Genomic DNA, 19858 nt, shown 5'->3' on the forward strand with positions numbered 1-19858 from the left:
GCAAGACCTAGCACTGAGAAAGCATAAAGAAAAATTAAGTTTATTTCATGACATTTATAAAATGAACTGCACTATACAAATGTTGTCATGGCTGGTAACAATGCAACTTTAACCAGCCAGTCAGACATGATTATAGTAGGAGTGCTGCTGTAAAGTATCTTCTTAGTAATAGATATCTGTCTGAAACCCATCTGTCAGTTTTCCCAAAGTCACTGTAATTACAATTAAATTAATCAGCTTCTTGTCTTTTCATAATGATAGGCAATAGCATGCAACCCTGACTCTGGGTCCCACTATGAGTATAATTCAATGTCTGGTATTTACACATTAAAAAGTAAATGGCAATCCTGAGCAGCTTAAGGGCTTAAAGACAAAGACTGGCCGCTTTAGCAGTCTGGGTTTAAAGGGAAAAGTCCAGTGTCAAATTGTCCTACTTGGCAACAAGGACTTGAGATCTTGATACGCGAATCCTCTGTCTGTGCCCACTTTGTGTTGATATTCCTCAAAACATCAGATAAAGATCTAAGGAAGGACATCAAACTTCTGAGGACATTTTTATGCCAAGTAACTGTAAGTGTCTTTTTCCCCATCCACACGTTCCAGGTATTCCTTCTCTATCAAAATATCAATGCATTTCTGAAAGAAAAAAAATAAAGACATTTTAATATTTCTAATGAATGTTTTATAAGGAGTCAGAATTGCAGAGTGCTGTTACCTTTATGACGGGAACACGAGGTTTGAATCGTGAGGAAAGTTGGTTCAGCACTTCTGCCAAAAGCTGCTGGTGCTTCAAAACTTTCCTCATCTTCATGATTCTCACAATAGCTGCCTGCACACAAGAATACAAAAGAACATGAAGAATCAATAGAATGTTTGATATGAACTTCAGTGGATTGTTATAGTTTATTTTTAATACCTGTATGAGGAGCTTCCTGTCTTCCTCAATGTTCTTATGTGTCGTCTCCTGCTCTTGTTTCTGCTCTGTCTTCATTGGCACATTGATATTCACCCGTAACTTCTTACTGTGCACACAGAGACAGGCAACAGTGTAGATATGCAGATGACAAATGCACAACATTTAAAAATATTATGTACTAACACTGTAATAACATTTAAATGTCACTAAAGTTCAATTATTAGTGTATACTGTGCAGATCAAACGAAGCATTTACTTCTTATAGCCCAAGAAAAGTTTGATTATTGTATCAGGCTTGAAATCCATTTCATCTATGTTTGCATTCTCATCCTCCAAGACCTACAAAAAGAAAACAAAATATATTGAAAAAAAAAAAGTAGGCCTAAAATCTTTAGATTTCATAATTGCATTTAAATATACATTTACAACAAAACAGTAATATTTAATTAAAATATAGACATATAAACAGCACAGATAGTTCTGTAAGAATCCTATAAGCCAGTGGTTCTCAACTGGTTTGGCTGTGGGACCCACATTTTCCTATGGTCATTAAGCTGCGACCCAAAACTTTAGGAATTCAAGTCGAGCATTAAACTGCATCTGACAGAAGTCAACAGCTTTCTTGCATGTCTTTCTTTGACTACACACTCCACTTTTGGGTCGCGACCCACCAGTTGAGAAACACATTGTCAACACTTACCAGCAACTTTGATTTCAACAGGATTTGCAAGACCTGAACCAAAATATCCTGCAAAATGCAAACAAACAAACAAAATAAGATTACATTTTAAAAAAATGCTATGCAAATGACACAGCTATGGCATATGACACAGCGCTGCCCACAAGGCTATTGCTCCTACATAACAGCTTATTTTTATCAGTTCTTTTGTCTTTGGGTCGTTATATTTCTCACAGGTTTCTGCTTGTTCTAAATCAGATACAGATAAAGTAGCACAGTAAAGATTACATTTATATGAATGCATTAGTGAAATAGTGAAGTTGTGGGTTTTATTTACCAATAAATATATGCTAGAATTTTTCAGTTTATAAGCTATTTTATCGATAAATCACAGAAGTGTTCACAATACATTTCTGCACTACTAATGTTTCTGTGTGCGAGCAATCTGCGCGTTACAATAAGCGGTTTAAAAAATGCATTCGCCCGATCAATTTTGCGCATCCAGATGGTATAATCAAACATGTCTTCTAGGAGTATACATTTATTTGTCATTAACTGTTGGATAGATTTCAAAGATTTCTGTCCCTGTTGCACCCTCTATAGGCCAAGACTAACTAGTCGACATCAAGCTTAAAGAGATGGTTCACCCAAAAATGGAAATGACCCCATCATTTACTCACCCTCAAGCCATCCTAGGTGTATATGACTTTCTTCTTTCAGCCAAACACAAATCGGAGTTATTTTAAAAATACCCTGGCTCATCCAAGCTTTATAATGGGAGTGATTGGAGTATGAGATTTCAAAGTCCAAAAAAGTCCATCCATAAATCATAAAACATACTCCAGGGATTAATAAAGGCCCTCTGAAGCAAATCGATGCATTTGTGTAAGACAAATTTCCTTATTTAAAACTTTATTAAGTAAAATAACCATACGCATTTGACGTACGTCCAAAAAGTGTTAACTTCCACGACGTAGTATACAATGACATGACGTACTACGCGTTATAATGTAATGTAGTATGTCATGGCGTGGCATAAAACGTCATGTCATTGTGTACTACCTCACAGAAGTTAACGCTTTTTGGAAGCAAGTAAGATATGTCTTACACAAACGCATCGATTCACTTCAGAAGGCCTTTATTAACCAGCGGAGCTGCGTGGAGTACGTTTATGATGGATACACTTATTTTTGGACTTCAAAAAAAAAAAAAAAAACATCCTCCAATCACTCCCTTTATAAAGCTTGGATGAGCCAGGACACTTTTAATATAACTGTGTTTGGCTGAAAGAAAAAAAGTCATATACACCAAGGATGGCTTGAGGGTGAATAAATTATGGGGTAATTTTCATTTTTGGGTGAATTATACTTTTAAAGCGGCATGGCAGAGCAATAAAGTCGACTAGTCTGTGCAACACCTAATTTAATTTAATATTTTTAAGTAATTTAAACCAGTGGGACAGAACATTAATATAATCACTGACTATTTCTGCTAGGTTTCTTTTTGTTCAAAGTGTGACTAAAATGTAATGGAAATCGATGTATATTTATTGATATATGTGTGTTCAGGAAGAATGCGATATAAAGCAATGGCACTGCACTCACTGTTTTGATCTGTGTGCTGTCGGCCAGTTGCTGGACGGTGTAGCTGTTCTCTGTGTTGAACTGGAGCAGGATGGCCATCTGGAAGGTGGAGGCCTGCGAGGACACACGACAAACACATGCTGACTCTTGTACCAGCTGAGTCCTACAACCTTCTTAATGAGTCCTAGTACACGCTTTGAATTACCGCTGGCATGATACGGCCATGAAGAAGGCACAAACCTGCAGAGTGTATCTGTTCTTGAAGCAGTTAGTGACCAGCTCTCCTTTGGATAGATGGTAAAGCCATGTCAACTTCCGGCCGCTGTGTCTACTTCCATAAAAAGCTGTAAATCTTTGGTAACTCCGCTCCAACTGAGAAAAACAAAGCCGTTGAAAAACTATCATCAACTGGAAGTGTAATCACACATTGTTCTCAGCTCGTGGAAGGGTGTGAAAGGCTTCGAAAATTACAGGTCAAGCGTCTGAGCGTCTCACCTCAGATGGTAAAGCGAATGTGCAAGACTGCTGGAACGGCCATGAGCCAGAGCTCAGAACCTGGATACTGAAATCCACTGCGAGACAGATGGAGCCGGAGTCTTTCATTTGCATTTTTATTCATCAGTAATAACATGCAGGTTATATTATAAAAACACTCTAAACACAAACAATCATGAGGAATCGATGTAAAGCCAGAGTGTTGAGCACTTACAGTCCAAAGGCTCAGAGTTGGATAGGTGTTTTTTGAATTGCTCGTTCAAGTCTTTGCTGACACCGATGTCCTGGAACATACGCTGGAGTTTGGAGGTGTACTCGAAACCACATGCTTGCTGAGGGTGGGCAGAAAAAAAAAACTGCTCTCAAAAAAAGTTTATTCTCATTTTGATGAACTTATTCATAAATCCCAAGAATCAATCTTTTAGTCTGTGCTGCTTTCAGTTGATGAATGAACAAAACTTTGTAGCACACCTCCCATCCAATAATCACAATAAACTTTGCACTTTGTTACTTTTGAAATGACCAAAGTCTCAGCTTTCAAATTTTGTTGATTCTATTATGAAATTCAAAACAATAAATACCATTTTGGCACTCTTTAATGTGACGTCACAGATCGTTGTAGCGCCTCAGTTTAGGCAAAGCGGCAGCAAAGAGCGCACTAATCTACTACTACTTGCAGCACAAAATAAACATGAATGAACATCAGAAGGTTTGCTGAAATATACAGTACAAAATCTGTATCATGTCTCATGTAATCGCTCAGTGCTTCAATGGCAGAAAGATGTCAATACAACAGCTTGTAAACAATGCGTTGCGTAATGTTACATTTACATCAAAAGCCATTCAATGTCCATAAACTCGACTTAAAAATAATGGAGGAGCATTTTGCTAAATATATACACTATATTGCATATTTATTGTATTTTTACTTAACCTGTTCAACATTTAATGTTTGTTTAAATAAATGATTAATAAAATTAAAACATAATTACGTCTTTAAAGGATTAGTTCACTTTAAGATAAAATTTTCCTGATAATTTACTCACTCCCATGTCATCCAAGATGTTCATGTCTTTCTTTCTTCAGTCGAAAAAGACATGAACATCTTGGATGACATGGGGGTGAGTAAATGATCAGGAAAATTTTATTTGAAAGTGAACTAATCCTTTAAAAAGTGTCTTTCCTTATGAGTAATTTAAATGCAATTAGCCTATACAAATCAGCTGATTATAACCTTTAATAATATAGTGATGTACCAAATGGGGTTCCCAGTATAGTTTACAGCATTAATTTAGAGATATTTTTTTCCTTAAAGGGTCATGAAACCCTAAACCAAAATTTCTGAGATTTTAACAGAGTTATGTGTGTTGAACACCATTGAAGACAATGTTAGCATCTGTTAGATTTAAAAGTAAGGGGGAAATGGTTAAATTTTAGTTTTTATACGCTATTTTCGTCTTCCGGGTTTAAAATCTTCAACCTGTCCACGTCACAGCCGAGCACGATAGTGCTTTGATGACTTATCGGTGTTTCATAATTATTAACGAGACTGAGTTTTTTATCCAATGAGAAGACACTCTCTTAATTATTCATGACACCACGTGGATCTTTCCAATGAAGAGGACGGTTAACGGCACTAAACAGTGAGAGAGACTGACTGACACTGACTGACGGTGCGTGTCCGTTGGCGCGGAGCGAGCGGGTAAGCGCGAGTGTTTTCGGTTCATTCCTATGGAAGTTGAGCCGCGCGTAAGTTCAATGTGACGCTCAACTTCCATAGGAATGAATCTAAAAATGCTCTGGTCGCTTGCTCTGCTCCAGTCGACACGCAGCCTGACTGACTGAGCGTGTTGCAGGTTCGGCGCGTGGATCTATGCTATGTACGCAAGGTTTTTTTTTAAGCATTATTTTTTTTTTTTTTCAAATATATGCATGTATAGTGTGTATATAAACAACTATATATTTTATAATGACTGTAATTACACATGTACATTAATATGTTTTAAATAGAATTACGATTACTGTAGGATAAATGTAGCAGGGCATTCAGTAACTCTTGAAAAGACAAAAATAAAGTGTCAGTGTATTTCATTAGATTTTAACTTTTCCAGTTTTTTTAAAAAATGTAGTATTTCCTCATGTTTTACCACTGATTTTTAGTGACAGTCGATATGCATGGGCTACTGGCGATGAGAGTTTCCTCCCTCTCCTCTCCTCTCCTCTCCTCTCCTCTCCTCTCCCCTCCCCTCTTCTCACAGCCACCACGCCCATTTAAGTTGCATTTTTCAAAAAGATTGTGAGCTAGACTTGAGCGGAAAGAGGGGGGGGTTTCATGACCCTTTAAGGAAATTTGCCATGTTCTAGACCTGATGCATAGCCCAGTTAATCAATATGGAATTGACATTAATCGAAATCGGAATTGAATCAAATCGCAAACTTGTGAATCGAAATCGAATGATTGAACGAGTGAAATTTGTGTCAATACCCAGCCCTAGAAGTGAGCCATCTTCACTAAACAAGAGCACAGACCTTCAGTTTGGAGATCATACTGGCCTCTGCGTCGTCGCTGGCACTGTTCTGGTGCACCAGTCTTTTGGCCAGCATCTTGGCATAGAACTTCTGGAACACGTCTTTATCCTCAATATACTTGAAAACCACCATCTGATGATAAAGCATTTTGGAGAATCTTGTCAGTCACATGAATTGGCTTAAATTCAGTATTTTTTGCATACTACCATACAGTATGCATACTGTGCACAGTTTGCAAATTTGACATCTACACAAAACACCTGGAAAGAATACGGCATGTGCCACAATGTACAGTTTACAACAAAGAGCATGCAATGTACTCTACTATTTCCAGTGTAATGAATGAAAGCATTAAATCAACCATTATCTCCCTCTCTCTTTTTTAAAAGTTATATTTATGGGCTTTTTATGCCTTTATTTGGAGAGGACAGTAGAGAGTAGACAGGAAAGCATAGGGTGGATAGAGGGGGACGGGATCGGCAAAGGACCTCGAGATGGGAATCGAGCTCAGGACAGCGTGTAAATACATCTGCGCCATACGCCGGTACACTAACCACTAGGCTAACGGCGCCAACAATTATCTCTTTCTTGACTGATTAATTGATCAGACTGACAAAAATTAACATATTTGCATGAATTTGGATTACACAAAATATAAGAAAAATAAATTTGGATGATAAAAGACTGCAAATTCAAAACCATATTAATTTCTAAGATGATAACTGGATAGTCTGTCGCAAATTAACTAGGTCCCTATGATTTCTCTGATACGGAAAAAAAATGAATCACGTCATAAAAATAGAATTTACTGTATATGGAATGTTATGGAATTTGGCAGGTTTTTAAATCAATACATCAAAAGAAGGGCTGTACAATTTAATAAGTTAGAATTTTTAGATGGGCTGGTGTCTGATTATTAAATGCACTGCCATGTTCTGCATGTCTCAGTGAATGTGCAGCATAGTTGCACCTACTACACATACTCAAGAACGCGTGATGCTCGCAGTGTTTTCAGCGTCTCACACACACACACTACACATGAACTTCATCTCTAGAGCTGCTCTGAACCAGCATTTCACAATTTAATTTTATAAAAACTATTATCAAATAAATCACTACAAACCATTAAAATAAACATTTTCGTATAACTTGAAGAAATTATGACAGAAATATATTTTTTATAATTTATATAACACTAAGGAATGGTTTCACAGACAGGGCTAAGATTAAGCCAGGATTAGGCCTCAGTTCAATTAGGACATTTAAATATATTTTATAAATGTGACTAATAAGAAAAAAACATTACTGACATATTTTAAGATATGTGCAAGTTGCTTTCAGTTAAAACAGCTTAAACATGCATTTTAGTCTGGGACTAGGCTTAAGCCTTTTCTGTGAAACCAGGTATTGATTTTTGCTTCAAGTGCAGAACCCTAATGCATCAAGAGACTAAACTTTCATGTCCCTGGAGGACAGGGAAACTCACCACTTGGTTGAGAGTATCTTCTAGCTCAGCCTCCTCTGGATTCTTTGAACTAAATGAGACACACACACTCAGTTAAATCATCTGTGTTATGTACACACCTGCAACTGCAGAATCTTAAAAGCAAACAGCCTTTCCTAAACAGCATTAATATCAAATTTCATCTTTTTAGTCTATGCACTAGAATATTTTTTTGGTGGAGTTCCACATATAGAACCTTGCTAATGTAGTTTTTTTTTCTTGAGATATTTTGTCAATTCTTAAAGAAGCAGTCTGTCAGAATACTGCATTCAAAGATTCAAGCCTCAAATCCAAAAACAAACTGATGTGTTTGCAGTAACAGCAGTAGAACAGATTTCATTGTCATTTCTGACTGACAAGTATGACATGAATGTGAATGAGAGAATTCACCTCTTCTTCAGTAAGGAGTCACAGTATCTGGCCAGAAGCTCAGGGGATTTGCTGGAGGACTGTGCCATCCTTGTTACTGCATTATTATTAATGAATCTTCCACAGGCCTGAAGAGCAGCACAGATCACAGAGTGAAAGTCACACCAGCGCTATAAATAAACCAACTCAAAACCAACAAAACTGACCTTTAATATAGATCACAAACCTTATCAAGTGCCGCCACAAACCCAGCATCATTATTGAATGCAGACATGACGAGAGCATTGTATTTCTTGTGAACATCCAAGATTGTTTGCACGTATATTTTGGGATCCTGAAAAAACAAGTTCAAACTGTGATCAAATTAAGTAGTTACAGGAACAAAAAGTAACGGAGTTACTGGAAATCATGCACAAAGACCCTGGGGCTTACATAAAGCAAAGGCTGAATCACATCTCTGAAATACAAATACTTGTGTATTGTCAGATGAAAGAGAATTTGGGCAAAAGCCTAGTTAGACAAATAACTATTGTCATGGTAAGAATAGACCTCCTATGCATCAATACAATGAAGTGAGGCCCTGACTTCAGGGAATTCAGGTTCAGCTGTGGTTCCAACAGGTTTGGCACATTTTTTTCAGAAAAGTCAAATCAATCAAATTTTTTATTCCTCTCCATAGTTGGAGCTGAAGACCGAAAGTATTGTCCACACCATCACTGGTGACTTACATTGAGTGCTGAATCTCCACATTTCTCGATGGCTGCCAGTCCTTGATTATGAATGTGGGACTCCAAGAGTTTCTTGAGCTCGCCCAATCCGTCCGTGATCCGGGAAACAAGGTTGTACATCCGACCGAGATCTGCAATTATAAACAAAGTGTATTGAATGTCAAACTAAGTGTGTTATTTTAAATGTTTACTTCCTCCGAATGAAGCTGACCTTCATTCTTATCAGCGTCTAGAAGGTTCTGGAACTCTGTGTGGAAGATCTCCAGGTGTTTCTCGATGAGGACCTGCTCACACTTGCGAGCCAGCTCGTCTTGTGTGCTCTCGTGGAGATACACCTGTACCCGCCGCTGCTCCTCCAGTAACCGTGCCTCTGCCTGCACACATAAACACACATGAGTTGTAACCCTGTTTTAAGTCGGAGTACTCATAACTATAGGAAACGTAGGCTTAAATATGTAGTAAAACCAATTTCCCATAAAATCCACTGAAAGTAGCGTTATGATGTCCAATCTGAATCTGAACTCATTCACACATGATACCATCACTACTTTACCTTTTTCATGTACTCAGTAACAGGGTTTTGCTGGAGGAACTCTGTGCTTTCCCGTGTATAGAAGCGCTCTGTGTCTGCCAAAAACTGCGTCTCAAAGTACTCCTTGTAAACTGATAATGTCGGCCCCTTCACAAATGCATCGTCCTCATTCAAACCCAACTCAACTGGAAAAGACAAAGCAAATCACATCACGATGCTTCAAAGATCCAGACAGCACTGAATTTATTCCACTTATACGACTCCTGTAAAAATATTTTATAATCTCACACAACATCTGACTCAAGTTGTGTGTGAGACCAGCAGAGGACAGATTTAGCGCAGCCACACTCACCATAGGACTGCACCACTCCACTGATGAGTCTGGTGTTAATAGTCTCACCATTTCTCTCCTTCTCAATGAGTTTTAACACAGCATTTGTCACCTATATAAAATAAAACACAGGGGTATATAAATATACAAGACACACACATACAGACTATTACATTTACCTATAAATGAAGAATAAAAACAGATAACTCACCTGCTTGTTTAGAGGTCTAAATAAACACTCTCTCCATGTGACCAAAGCAAGCTGTGAAAGAGACACTTTATTTTATTACTGCAATGAGCCATGAGAAAACTGCTGCTTTAATAAAGTTGTCATTTTTATTTCAACTGCACTTTAATAAAATACTTTATATTCAATAAGTAATTTAGTTTTGTCTATTTTAGAGTTCAATTCTCACTTTTAACTAGTTGCTTATTAGCTTGCATATTACTTGTATATTGGTTGTTTTTAGTACTTATAAAGCACATATTAATGCCTTATATTCTAAATCCCTTAATCCTACCCAATACCTAAACTTAAAAGCTATAAAATCTACATTACTGTTAATGAACAGTAAATTAAGAGTTTGAGGCAAAAGTTGTAGTTAATAGTGAATATGTGTTCCCCATTCTAAAGTGTTACCTTTTGTGTTTGTACTATTACTAATAATTAATAATAATAATAATAATAATAATAATAATAATATTATTATTATAAAAAGGTAATCAGTAAGGTTGGCAGTATGGCTACCTAAGTAATAAGTTTAAATCACTGGAATACAATCACAATAAACCAAAAATTTAAGTTTTCAAGACAGAAAAACATGCACATGATCAAGAAATGCAAGATTTAGTGCCAACAAGTCAAACCTATTAGTCAAGTGACATGTGAAGTTCTGACAAGTTAAACAAGTCAGGTTCTGTAATCAAATCTCACAAAGTGACGAGGCTAATGTTAATTAAAGATGCAGATGATGTGTAGTCACAGGTATGCATATATAGCTAAAATATAGCTAACTACGATATAGCGTAGCGTAAGTCTTATGAACACAATGTGTGGAAATGTCAAACAGGAACCTATGAGTCAGGCAGAGGCGTGTGCTTTTTCTCTTACAGAGTAGATTTCATAAATTCCTTTCCGTCCCTCATCACACTCTCGGCGCACCCAGTGTCTGTTGAGGTAAGCACAGATCCCGTTTAACACTTTACTGGAGAAGCGATAGTCCTCCCACTGCTGCGTGTAGAACTTCAGCACGCTCTCATCCATCAGGTCCTCTCCATCCTGCCAGACACACACAGATGCAGGAGAGAAACAGGAGAAGTCAGGAAGATGTCTGAAGGAGTTACAACTCGCGCTGCAATCCATTCTTGCGAGGCCAAAAAAAAAAGGGCACCTCACTAAAATTTTAGATATTACAAGACCTATAAATAGATTAGAAGAATTTTTATTATTACATTTTTATTTATTGGCAGTGGTCAAGGTAAATATAAAATGTCATACATTTTTTTTTTAATATTCAAACATTCTTCAAGTAAAATTAGGCATAAAAACATTGCAATATAGGGTTTGCTATGCTGTTTAATAATTTTGTAACAAGGCATACAAAGACAAGTATAGTTCATATTAGATAAGCCTTTGTGTTATCTGCTTTCAATAAAGATCAAAGTCAAACATTTTTTTTTTTTTTTGAACTGACCTACAGTAATACGAACAATTACTTAATACGATCACTACTGCATCAAGCATCCTGAACTATAAGCACACCATAGGCTATTACCTTGAGAAGGTTTGTCAGGTAGCTCCTCAGAAACTCTTTCAGTCTTTTGTAGAGTTCTAGTCCTACAAATTGAGCCCCACCAGGTGTGGGAGTTTTCTTGGAGGGTTTGGAAGGAGGGATGCCAGCACCCCTGGCCTGGTTGGTCTGATGCACGCTGGTACAGTAGTTATACACATGTCTGAATAGTAAGTTAAAGTCTTAAGATGAGGAAACGATGACAGACAGATCATAAAACAGATATTACAACAATCTTGAGATTGAGATGCCATTACATAATGATGATGCTTTCAATGTAAGCTTGCAAGTTGCTTTGTAGCTGTATCAGGGTACAAAAATGAACATACTGTGGATTAACAGTAGGTGTGTAGGAGGATGTACTTTTGAGTGTTTCTCGAGCACGTCAGAATCTAATACGAAAAGCATGAGCATGAACTGTATGTGGAATTTGGACAGTATAACTGTTTGCTTAGCATGGAATTCAGACGTAGTTCAAACCTATTTTCCAACAGTGAAAAAAAATTTGTGGTGCCCACAATTCAGTTCTGACATTTAAAAGAGGCCATATGATGGTTTTTAATATTTTCCTTTAGTGTCTAATGTATCTGTTTGTGCATGTATAAGACCTGCAGTTACAAAGCTCAGTCTCCAACAAAAGTAATTTATTCTATGTAACAGAACACTGCTCCAGATCTGTACAAAACACCTCGATCGAAGTCCAGATATTACTTCCGCAAACATCTATTTCACAATTTTAAATATATTAGCATAATGCCCACCTAAAGGCATAGAAACGCAAAGAAAGAGGGCGAGGCCTCAGTGAATTGTAGTGTTGTCATCATGTTGCGGAGACACAGTGCGTTTTAAATGCGAAAGCAAAAACCTTCTGAAAACAGACAAAATGAGAACTGAGGTAAGCCAATAATGTACAGTATGAGAAAAATAATGTTTTTTACATTAAAGCATGCTAACCTCTTCTAGTACACCCAATAAACAAAATATTGACCTTTAAATAATGACCTAAAATAGCATCATATGTCCTCTTTAAAATAATCTTGCATGAAATTATAAATGGGGAAACAAAGAACAAACCTTTTAAAGAAACTTGTACTATTTCCACTAGGGCTGCCCTCGACTAAAGATTTTTCTAGTCGACCAGTAGTCGTTCATTTAAGCCATTAGTCGACTAATCGCGCATTTATATTAATAAGTCATAAATTATAATAATGAGCCTTTAATCTTATGTACACATAGCCTAATCAGTGCTCAAACACATGCATAAAGCTTGCCACAGTGCACCGGCAAACGTAACGATTATGAATGTGTCGTGAAAAAACAGCAAGGAGACTGTCTAAACATTTTAATAATTTATTGATAATGTATTCTGTGTTTTCGGCTGCAGAGATTAAGTCAACAATGCTGACTCATCTTTCATCTCCGCAGTAGTGGACACGCCTATATGCAAGTTTCATATGGATTACATAATCTGAGAATATTTATTTACCATTTGAATTGGCTCATTTAAAAGTAGACATTCCAAGCTATAGATATATTTCTTGTGTCTGTGAGGAAAGCAGCCTATACGATGAGTTTCGGTTCATGCTTGTTACGAGCTCAAGTTCACCGAGACCGAGATCAGAAAACGCATCCTGATTGCTTTCATTGTTTTACAAAAGCACAACGTTTTGCTGTTATTGTGAGTTTACAGAAATAAAAGTAGACCCTTTACATTTTGCATTACTCTTATCTATGACCAAAAATGACAGAGTATTTTAAGTGCAGTGATCACACCGGCGCCTCCATGTCATGCAGTAAACACGCTCTCCACACAAACACTTGGATATGCGCCAAATAATAGCGCACATTTATCTATAGGCAAACATTAAAGAGAATGGACTAAAGTTGCGACTTACATGTTTCAAGTGATAAGCCACATTTGAGGTCGATAAATGATAGGTGAATGTTTGGATTTCCTGCAGTTAATGATCTGTGCCTCTAGGACTGCGTGACCTCGCCACTTCCTGTGGAGATTTTTTTTTTCTGCGACTAACCGATTAATAAAATCTTGGTCGACCAAGCCTCTTCAAGTTGACAAACGGTTAGTCGACTATTAGGGGGCAGCCCTAATTTCCACAAAGCTTAAAATGGACAGTTTCAAATCCAAAGGTCAACTCTCAATATTAAACAAGAATGAGACTGTACCTTCAACAGTCTCGGTGCTCAAGCTCTTGAGAAAACATCTGTTTTAAAAGACTTTAGTAGACATGCAAGAAACTGTCTAGAGAATCTTTTATGCATCTTGGACAGAAACAAGTTAACAATATTAAAAGTCCTCTACATGGGTGTGTATTTATGGCAAGCTGTTATGTCTCAGTGCAGTAGCTTAAAGGTCGTGACCACATAAACAGTGATTACCAGAACTATTTTTTTTGTGTGTGTGTACGTTTGTTTTTCTAGGTGCTAATTTTCACACCTTTAACACTAACCGTGAGCTCTTCTGAGTTGCAATGGTAGTTCACTGATGCTATGAACTACATGCTGAGACTCAGATTCTCAGCAGTGCTAAAGAAACCTGCAGAAACAGCAGAAAGTTTTTTGGGTGCACACAGGGCCACACGCAGACAAATAAAAACACATTACGGAAGATGTAGAGGAGAATGACAGCTGTGCAGATGAAACTGAGCAATTACGCCCCTTTGTCTGATGTGGCACTAGTGGGTGAAATGCAAAATTGCAAATTTGAAAGCGGACAGAGGGCCTTCTAAGTTAATTTCCCAGAAACAAACTGCTTTGAAGAGCTCTAGAGTGGAACACTCATTGGCAGTGAGATGCCCGACATTACAAAAAAGCTAAATAAAAGTAATAACACCATGTACTTTGATTTTGTGATTCACATTTTACTCAATATAATTTATAATTTCATGGTGTTATTAAAAATAAAAAAATAAACATATGTATATATATATATATATATATAATTTAAAAAACTTTTTAAAATCGTGATGAAGCCAATTTGAAATAGTATTTTCCACTCAGAATGATTTCATGTTCTGTAATATTAAGAAGGGGGCACCATAACGGACGATTCTAGGTCTATTGGGAGACTGGCAGGGCAATTTGGTGCTCCAAAAAAACAAGTCTCTTGAATGAATGATTCAGTGAAAAAAATATTACTTGTCACCAACTGGTAGCGTAACGATGTAATCGATACGATCGTTATTTGAAGAATGTCGTTTTTTAAAAGGTGATTTACTCTATTTTGTTCACTTCCATAGACATCAGTGTTTATATCCAAATTATAAACTTTCATCCCAGTACTTCTGTGATAATATGAATATTTGAAACACAGAAATAATGATACTGTGTGGTTGAAAAGACTGTTCATGTAGCGGTTTCATACCTATACATGACAACTGCTCTCTCTGGCTCAACAGCAGTGCCAATGCAGATTTTAATGTTCTGGTGTGCATTTGAATCGAGATCACAACCTTTAACAATTAATTGTGCAGCTTTACTTGACTTTAAAGGTGCTCTATGTAAGTTTTTGACTGTACTAAAGCATATAAATACCATAACATGTTTGCAGATATTTATTAAACATGCTTAGTTCACATACTCATTTCTCTGAAAACCATTGTTAAAGACAGTTATTTTACTTTGAAATCTGCGTTCCGTGTCAGATTTTCTGTTTTTGTTTTGGTCTGTTTAAGACCGCATGTTGCCAATTTACCCAATAGTATTTTGCCACCCCGAGTTGCCAGTTGGCGGAAAACACATGCAGCTAGGGCTGGGCGATATATCGCATGCGATTGTCACACGCATTTCGTCAGTAAAGCCGGTTCCCTGATTACCGCTAAATCGCCATCATCTGCTTTCAAATGGAGCGGCATTTAATAGACAGAACCGTAGATCACTGACAAGCTACGCAATATCGCATTCATATCGCAGATGAATCGCCTTCGATAATGAACGCGATATTGCGTGGCTTGTCAGTGATTTACGGCTCTGTCGTGACAATCGCATGCGATATATCGCCCAGCCCTACATGCAGCGAATTACAACCATGGAAGCCAGCGAACAAACTGGGTCAGAGATCTCAGATTCTAACCGACCTAAAAAGCCTCAGCATCCATCTAAAAATCTCTATGAACGGGGGCATATTAAAATGTGATATAAACTCATCATAAATCAATAAATCAACTAATTATCTTACAGTGTGTAAGTCTCCTCGCCTTCCAATATCAACTGATCTCGCTCCTGTTGCATGTCTTCTAACTGGCAATCTGCATGAGTGCAGAGTCTGAGAAGGAGGGGGCGGGGCAAACAATATTTTGAATTTGAACTGCAGTACCCATTTCAACCACTAGCTGTCATTCATACATAAAGCACCTTTAAAGGGGCTCTATGTAAGATTTTTACTTTAATAAAACATAAAAATACCCCGATATGTTTGCAGATATTTAGGAAACATGCTAAGTTCACCTACTTGTTTCTCAGAAAAACAATGCTACAGCCAGATATTCTACTTTGAAAATGTGCGTTCCGGGCAGAATGTCTGTCTTTGTTTTGGTCTGTGCGAAACCGCGTGATGTCAGTTTATCCAATAGCATTTCGGCATCACAGGTTGCCAGTTGGCGGAAAACACTGCGTATTGCAGCCATGGAAACCAACAAACAAACTGGGTCAGAGAATCGCAGAATCTACTTGACCTAAAAAGCCTCTGAACCCATCTAAATATCTCTATGAACAACAGTATATTAAAACAGATAAATCAACTCATCAGCTTACAGTGTTTAAGTCTCCTCAGCTTTCATTGTGAATTGCGTTCCCTATTGTTGCTGGCAACCCGCATCTTTGAACGAGGGGCCGGGCCAAACAATATTTTGAATGTGGACTGCAGTACCCATTTTGAACACTGGGTGTAATTCCTACATAGAGCCCCTTTAAGCAAAATCTACACAGGGAAATTTCCTGATCTTATGGATTCCCACCTAAATTACTCTTTCACCCACAAAATTTTGCCAAGCAACAGTAAATGTGACTGCATCTTAAGGGCCTGAGATAAAACTAAAAATTTGACCTTCTGAACTTACCCAAACATATAATTCTCCCTGATTCAGAGCAATACCTCTTTCCAATCCAACCTTTAGCACACTCTCAAACCGCTCGCACATCAATGAAACAAGCAATGCAAAGTCTACTACAGTGACCCAAACCATTCAATGGGCTTGCCTCATAAACTGAGGTCTTATTCTCATTTCAAGTGCAAAATTCACACACATGGTACCACACCTAACAAGACAAAGACTTTCAGTGTGCTGGCCACAGCTGCTGCCCCCATTAATCCCTATTCATCCCGTGGTGCCTGGTAAGATACGTATAGAGTTCCATGTAGCGTGACTTAGCCATGCTCTGGCGTGTATAGACCTGCTGTATTCCTGCTCTCAGGTCATCCCAGATCTGGTCCAGCCCAATCTGTTTGAGCCCGTGGGTGTTCTGGCCCCTGTTGGATGACATTGTCTCTGTGCCGGTCTGCTCGTGTCAGATAAATCCTCTCTTCTCCCCGTTCTGCTCCAGAACACTGCTGCTTCACATGTAGTCCACCATGCTGGAGAGCATTCAGACAGGATCAGTTCAGGGATGAGTACCACTACACTTCACAGATGGTGCTGCAGGCTGGTCTAGGGTTACAGCAGCGTCCAAACACTTCCGTACAGTATCTGCGAGAGCAAACAAATCAGGTTTGAAATAAAATAACCACACTTAACATCATTTTAAAAAGGTAGAACATAAAACAGTGTTTTTATGACAGATATAACAATGACAACAAGTACATACAGTATTAAACAGCACTTACAGGTGTTAATAATAAGGCAGAACTAGCAATTATTCTATAGGAACAAACAAAAGCAAGAGCCAAGAAAAGATATATAAAAGATAACATATATAAAAAGAGAAGAAGCAAACCTAACAGGTGACTAACTATGTATCATAACGGAGCTCATTTGAAGTGACAAGCGTTGGTTCATGGTTATATTTAGCGGCATGTCTGACTGCTGTGTGTTGTGGTGCAGAGAATATGAATCTTGCCAGTCATTGTTTACATGTTGATGTTCGAAATGCCACATTTCAGAGGCAAGAGTGACTGAGGGTTGATGCATCAGAACATGTGACCAGTGGGATTGAGTTTAGCTGGGTTATTAATAGCATTTCCCACATCGTTCTTCCTAGGACTTCTTGTTTACAGACAGCTGTTCCTATAGCTAGCAGAACAGCTAATATATGCTTGAGACTAAGTTCACTAAAACCATCTCTAATTGACAAAATATATGTTGGGATTCAGATACATAAAGGCAAGTTTATACGTGTGTTTTTTCTGCGTAACTTCTGTAAATCGAGAGAAGCAAAGTCCCACAACTGACCCAGCCTTGCTAAATCACTGACCCAGAGCATGAGAGGTTTTACAGGAGTGAAAATAAACAAGATGGAGTGGCGTCACACCGTTAGGATCAGCCCAGCTTATGGTGAGACATATAAGAGATACAGATGGTTGAAGAGGACAATGACTCTAAATGATCCCTCGCTCATTTAACACACATAAACGAACACAGCCTTTCGATACATGCTGCGTATAAACTCTTTCAGCCACTGTAAGCGCTTTGCTTGATCATTGTGGGAAAACAGTTTGTGAACGTCAAACTGCTTGAGCCTGGTCACATTTAATCTTATTAGATCAGCCAAACCAAGGCTAGAGTCTCTGACCCACATTCATCAGTGGGATATTTCCATAATATCAAACATGTGATCTGTAGGTTGACAGAATTTCAACAATTACAGTCAAAGTAGGGCTCAGAAGTCCTTTATAGTAAGAAAATTACATTTTGCATTAAATGGATAATTCCCACGAAAATGAACATTCTGCCATCAATTACTCACTTTTATGTCATAAACATGACACACAAAATGAGTTGTTTTGAAAAATGTGTTATTACAGTTTTAATTACTATTAGCAACACATGTTGTAGTGTTCACAGAAGAAATTCATACAGGTTTGGAATGACATGAGAGTGAGTAAATGATGACAATTTTGATTTTTAGCTGACTATCTATTTAAATGTTCATCAAATGTGGGTTGGATCAGGTAAAGACTGATTCAAAACAAAAGTTACTTTAGCCAGGTGTCCAAAAAGGACACGAAGCACAACAAATAAGCTTGAACATGATTTTTAAAGTGCTTTATGTGTGACAATTATTTTTGTGGCGTATATAGGCAAATTGAGCACAAAAAGCACAAATCTACATGACTGTCGTGACAGTTTAATCGCCATATGGTAAAACAATTCATCTAAGGATCTTTTTGGCATCTGAGGACTCCTTTGGCAATAAAGCATGCCAATATTATCATGATTCATAAACCACCCACTAGGACCCCTTTTTTTCTGAGGTTATAATTTCAAAGGAAACTAACCACACACTGGCATATGAGGTTTAGAAAACTCCAAAATAAAACCCTTTCTTGGTCACTTATGGCATTTTGGCCAAACAGTGCTGACTAGGTAGGCATCTGAATTCATGTGAATGTGTACAAATCACTGTTCAAACGGACTCAGCAGTTGCTTTAGGTTCTCCATCACAGACATTACCAAGAAGAGCATCTTAACATCTTAAATATACAATGTCTTAATTTCATGTCTATTTTGAAAGCAGTGTTTTCTAAACAGCATCAATACATTAGCAATGCTAGGTAGCAGCTCGCTAGCTTCAGGTAAGTTAACCTGGTAAACTGACGCTAAGGAGAAGTATTAAGACATATTAGAGCCAAATAAACGAATGACATTAAAATATAACCTGAAAATAAGGCAAACAACACTTGTTATTAACCTACTCGTGTACTACGGCGAAGCTTTTGAGATATTGATGTAAAATGGCCACCTTTGCATTAAGTCGTTTATAACACCACAAAAACGTTTGTCTTCCTTCTCTAGTTATATGTTCTGCCAAACCGGGGCGGCTGACATGTATATAAAGATATTTAGTCTTACCTGTACCCGTTTCTAACGTCGAACTGTATGAGGTTGAGGCCCTATGCTGTGTCTGTGTATGACTGGAAATGATTGGGAATTCCGTATTAGAGCGAGTGAAGCGTCATACGTCACAGCTCAGAGAAATACAGCGACGCCTAGTGTTTACTTAGAGATACAGCGACCCCCAGTGCTCACCTACTTGAGTACCCTAGCGTCTATATTCACACTGTATGATCCATTACATTACATTCCTCATATATACAGTCAAATCAAAATGTATTCAGACACCTTGAACATTTCATTCATTATTACAGTTTATTCACTGTAGTTTAAAAAATGGTAATAAAATATGACAAGATCTCAGAGTTAAACTGTCAGAAAAAAATTATCTTAATT

General features: G+C 37.7%; 1 protein-coding gene across 2 annotated transcripts; it reads right to left on the minus strand.

Annotated features, from left to right (window-relative positions):
* Positions 1-118: 118 nt before the first annotated feature.
* On the minus strand, positions 119-19601 carry cul1b (cullin 1b). Of its 2 annotated transcripts, XM_067377112.1 has the most exons (22): positions 19481-19601; positions 16816-17158; positions 11442-11619; positions 10778-10945; positions 9878-9928; positions 9688-9778; positions 9357-9520; positions 9015-9177; positions 8804-8934; positions 8302-8409; positions 8097-8203; positions 7689-7737; positions 6203-6334; positions 3888-4005; positions 3674-3750; positions 3419-3550; positions 3200-3292; positions 1617-1664; positions 1173-1255; positions 917-1022; positions 716-829; positions 120-636 (listed from the first exon to the last, which is right to left on the minus strand). In XM_067377112.1, exons 2-22 carry the CDS (start codon positions 16953-16955, stop codon positions 556-558), a joined length of 2334 nt encoding a protein of 777 aa, XP_067233213.1. In that variant the 5' UTR covers positions 16956-17158; positions 19481-19601; the 3' UTR covers positions 120-555. The 2 variants fall into 2 exon arrangements, with proteins under 2 accessions (XP_067233214.1, XP_067233213.1); XM_067377113.1 differs by lacking the exons at positions 3674-3750; positions 3888-4005 and having other exon boundaries at positions 119-636.
* Positions 19602-19858: the final 257 nt, after the last annotated feature.

This window comes from Chanodichthys erythropterus, chromosome 23 (genome assembly GCF_024489055.1).
Source record: "Chanodichthys erythropterus isolate Z2021 chromosome 23, ASM2448905v1, whole genome shotgun sequence".
Taxonomy (NCBI): domain Eukaryota; kingdom Metazoa; phylum Chordata; class Actinopteri; order Cypriniformes; family Xenocyprididae; genus Chanodichthys; species Chanodichthys erythropterus.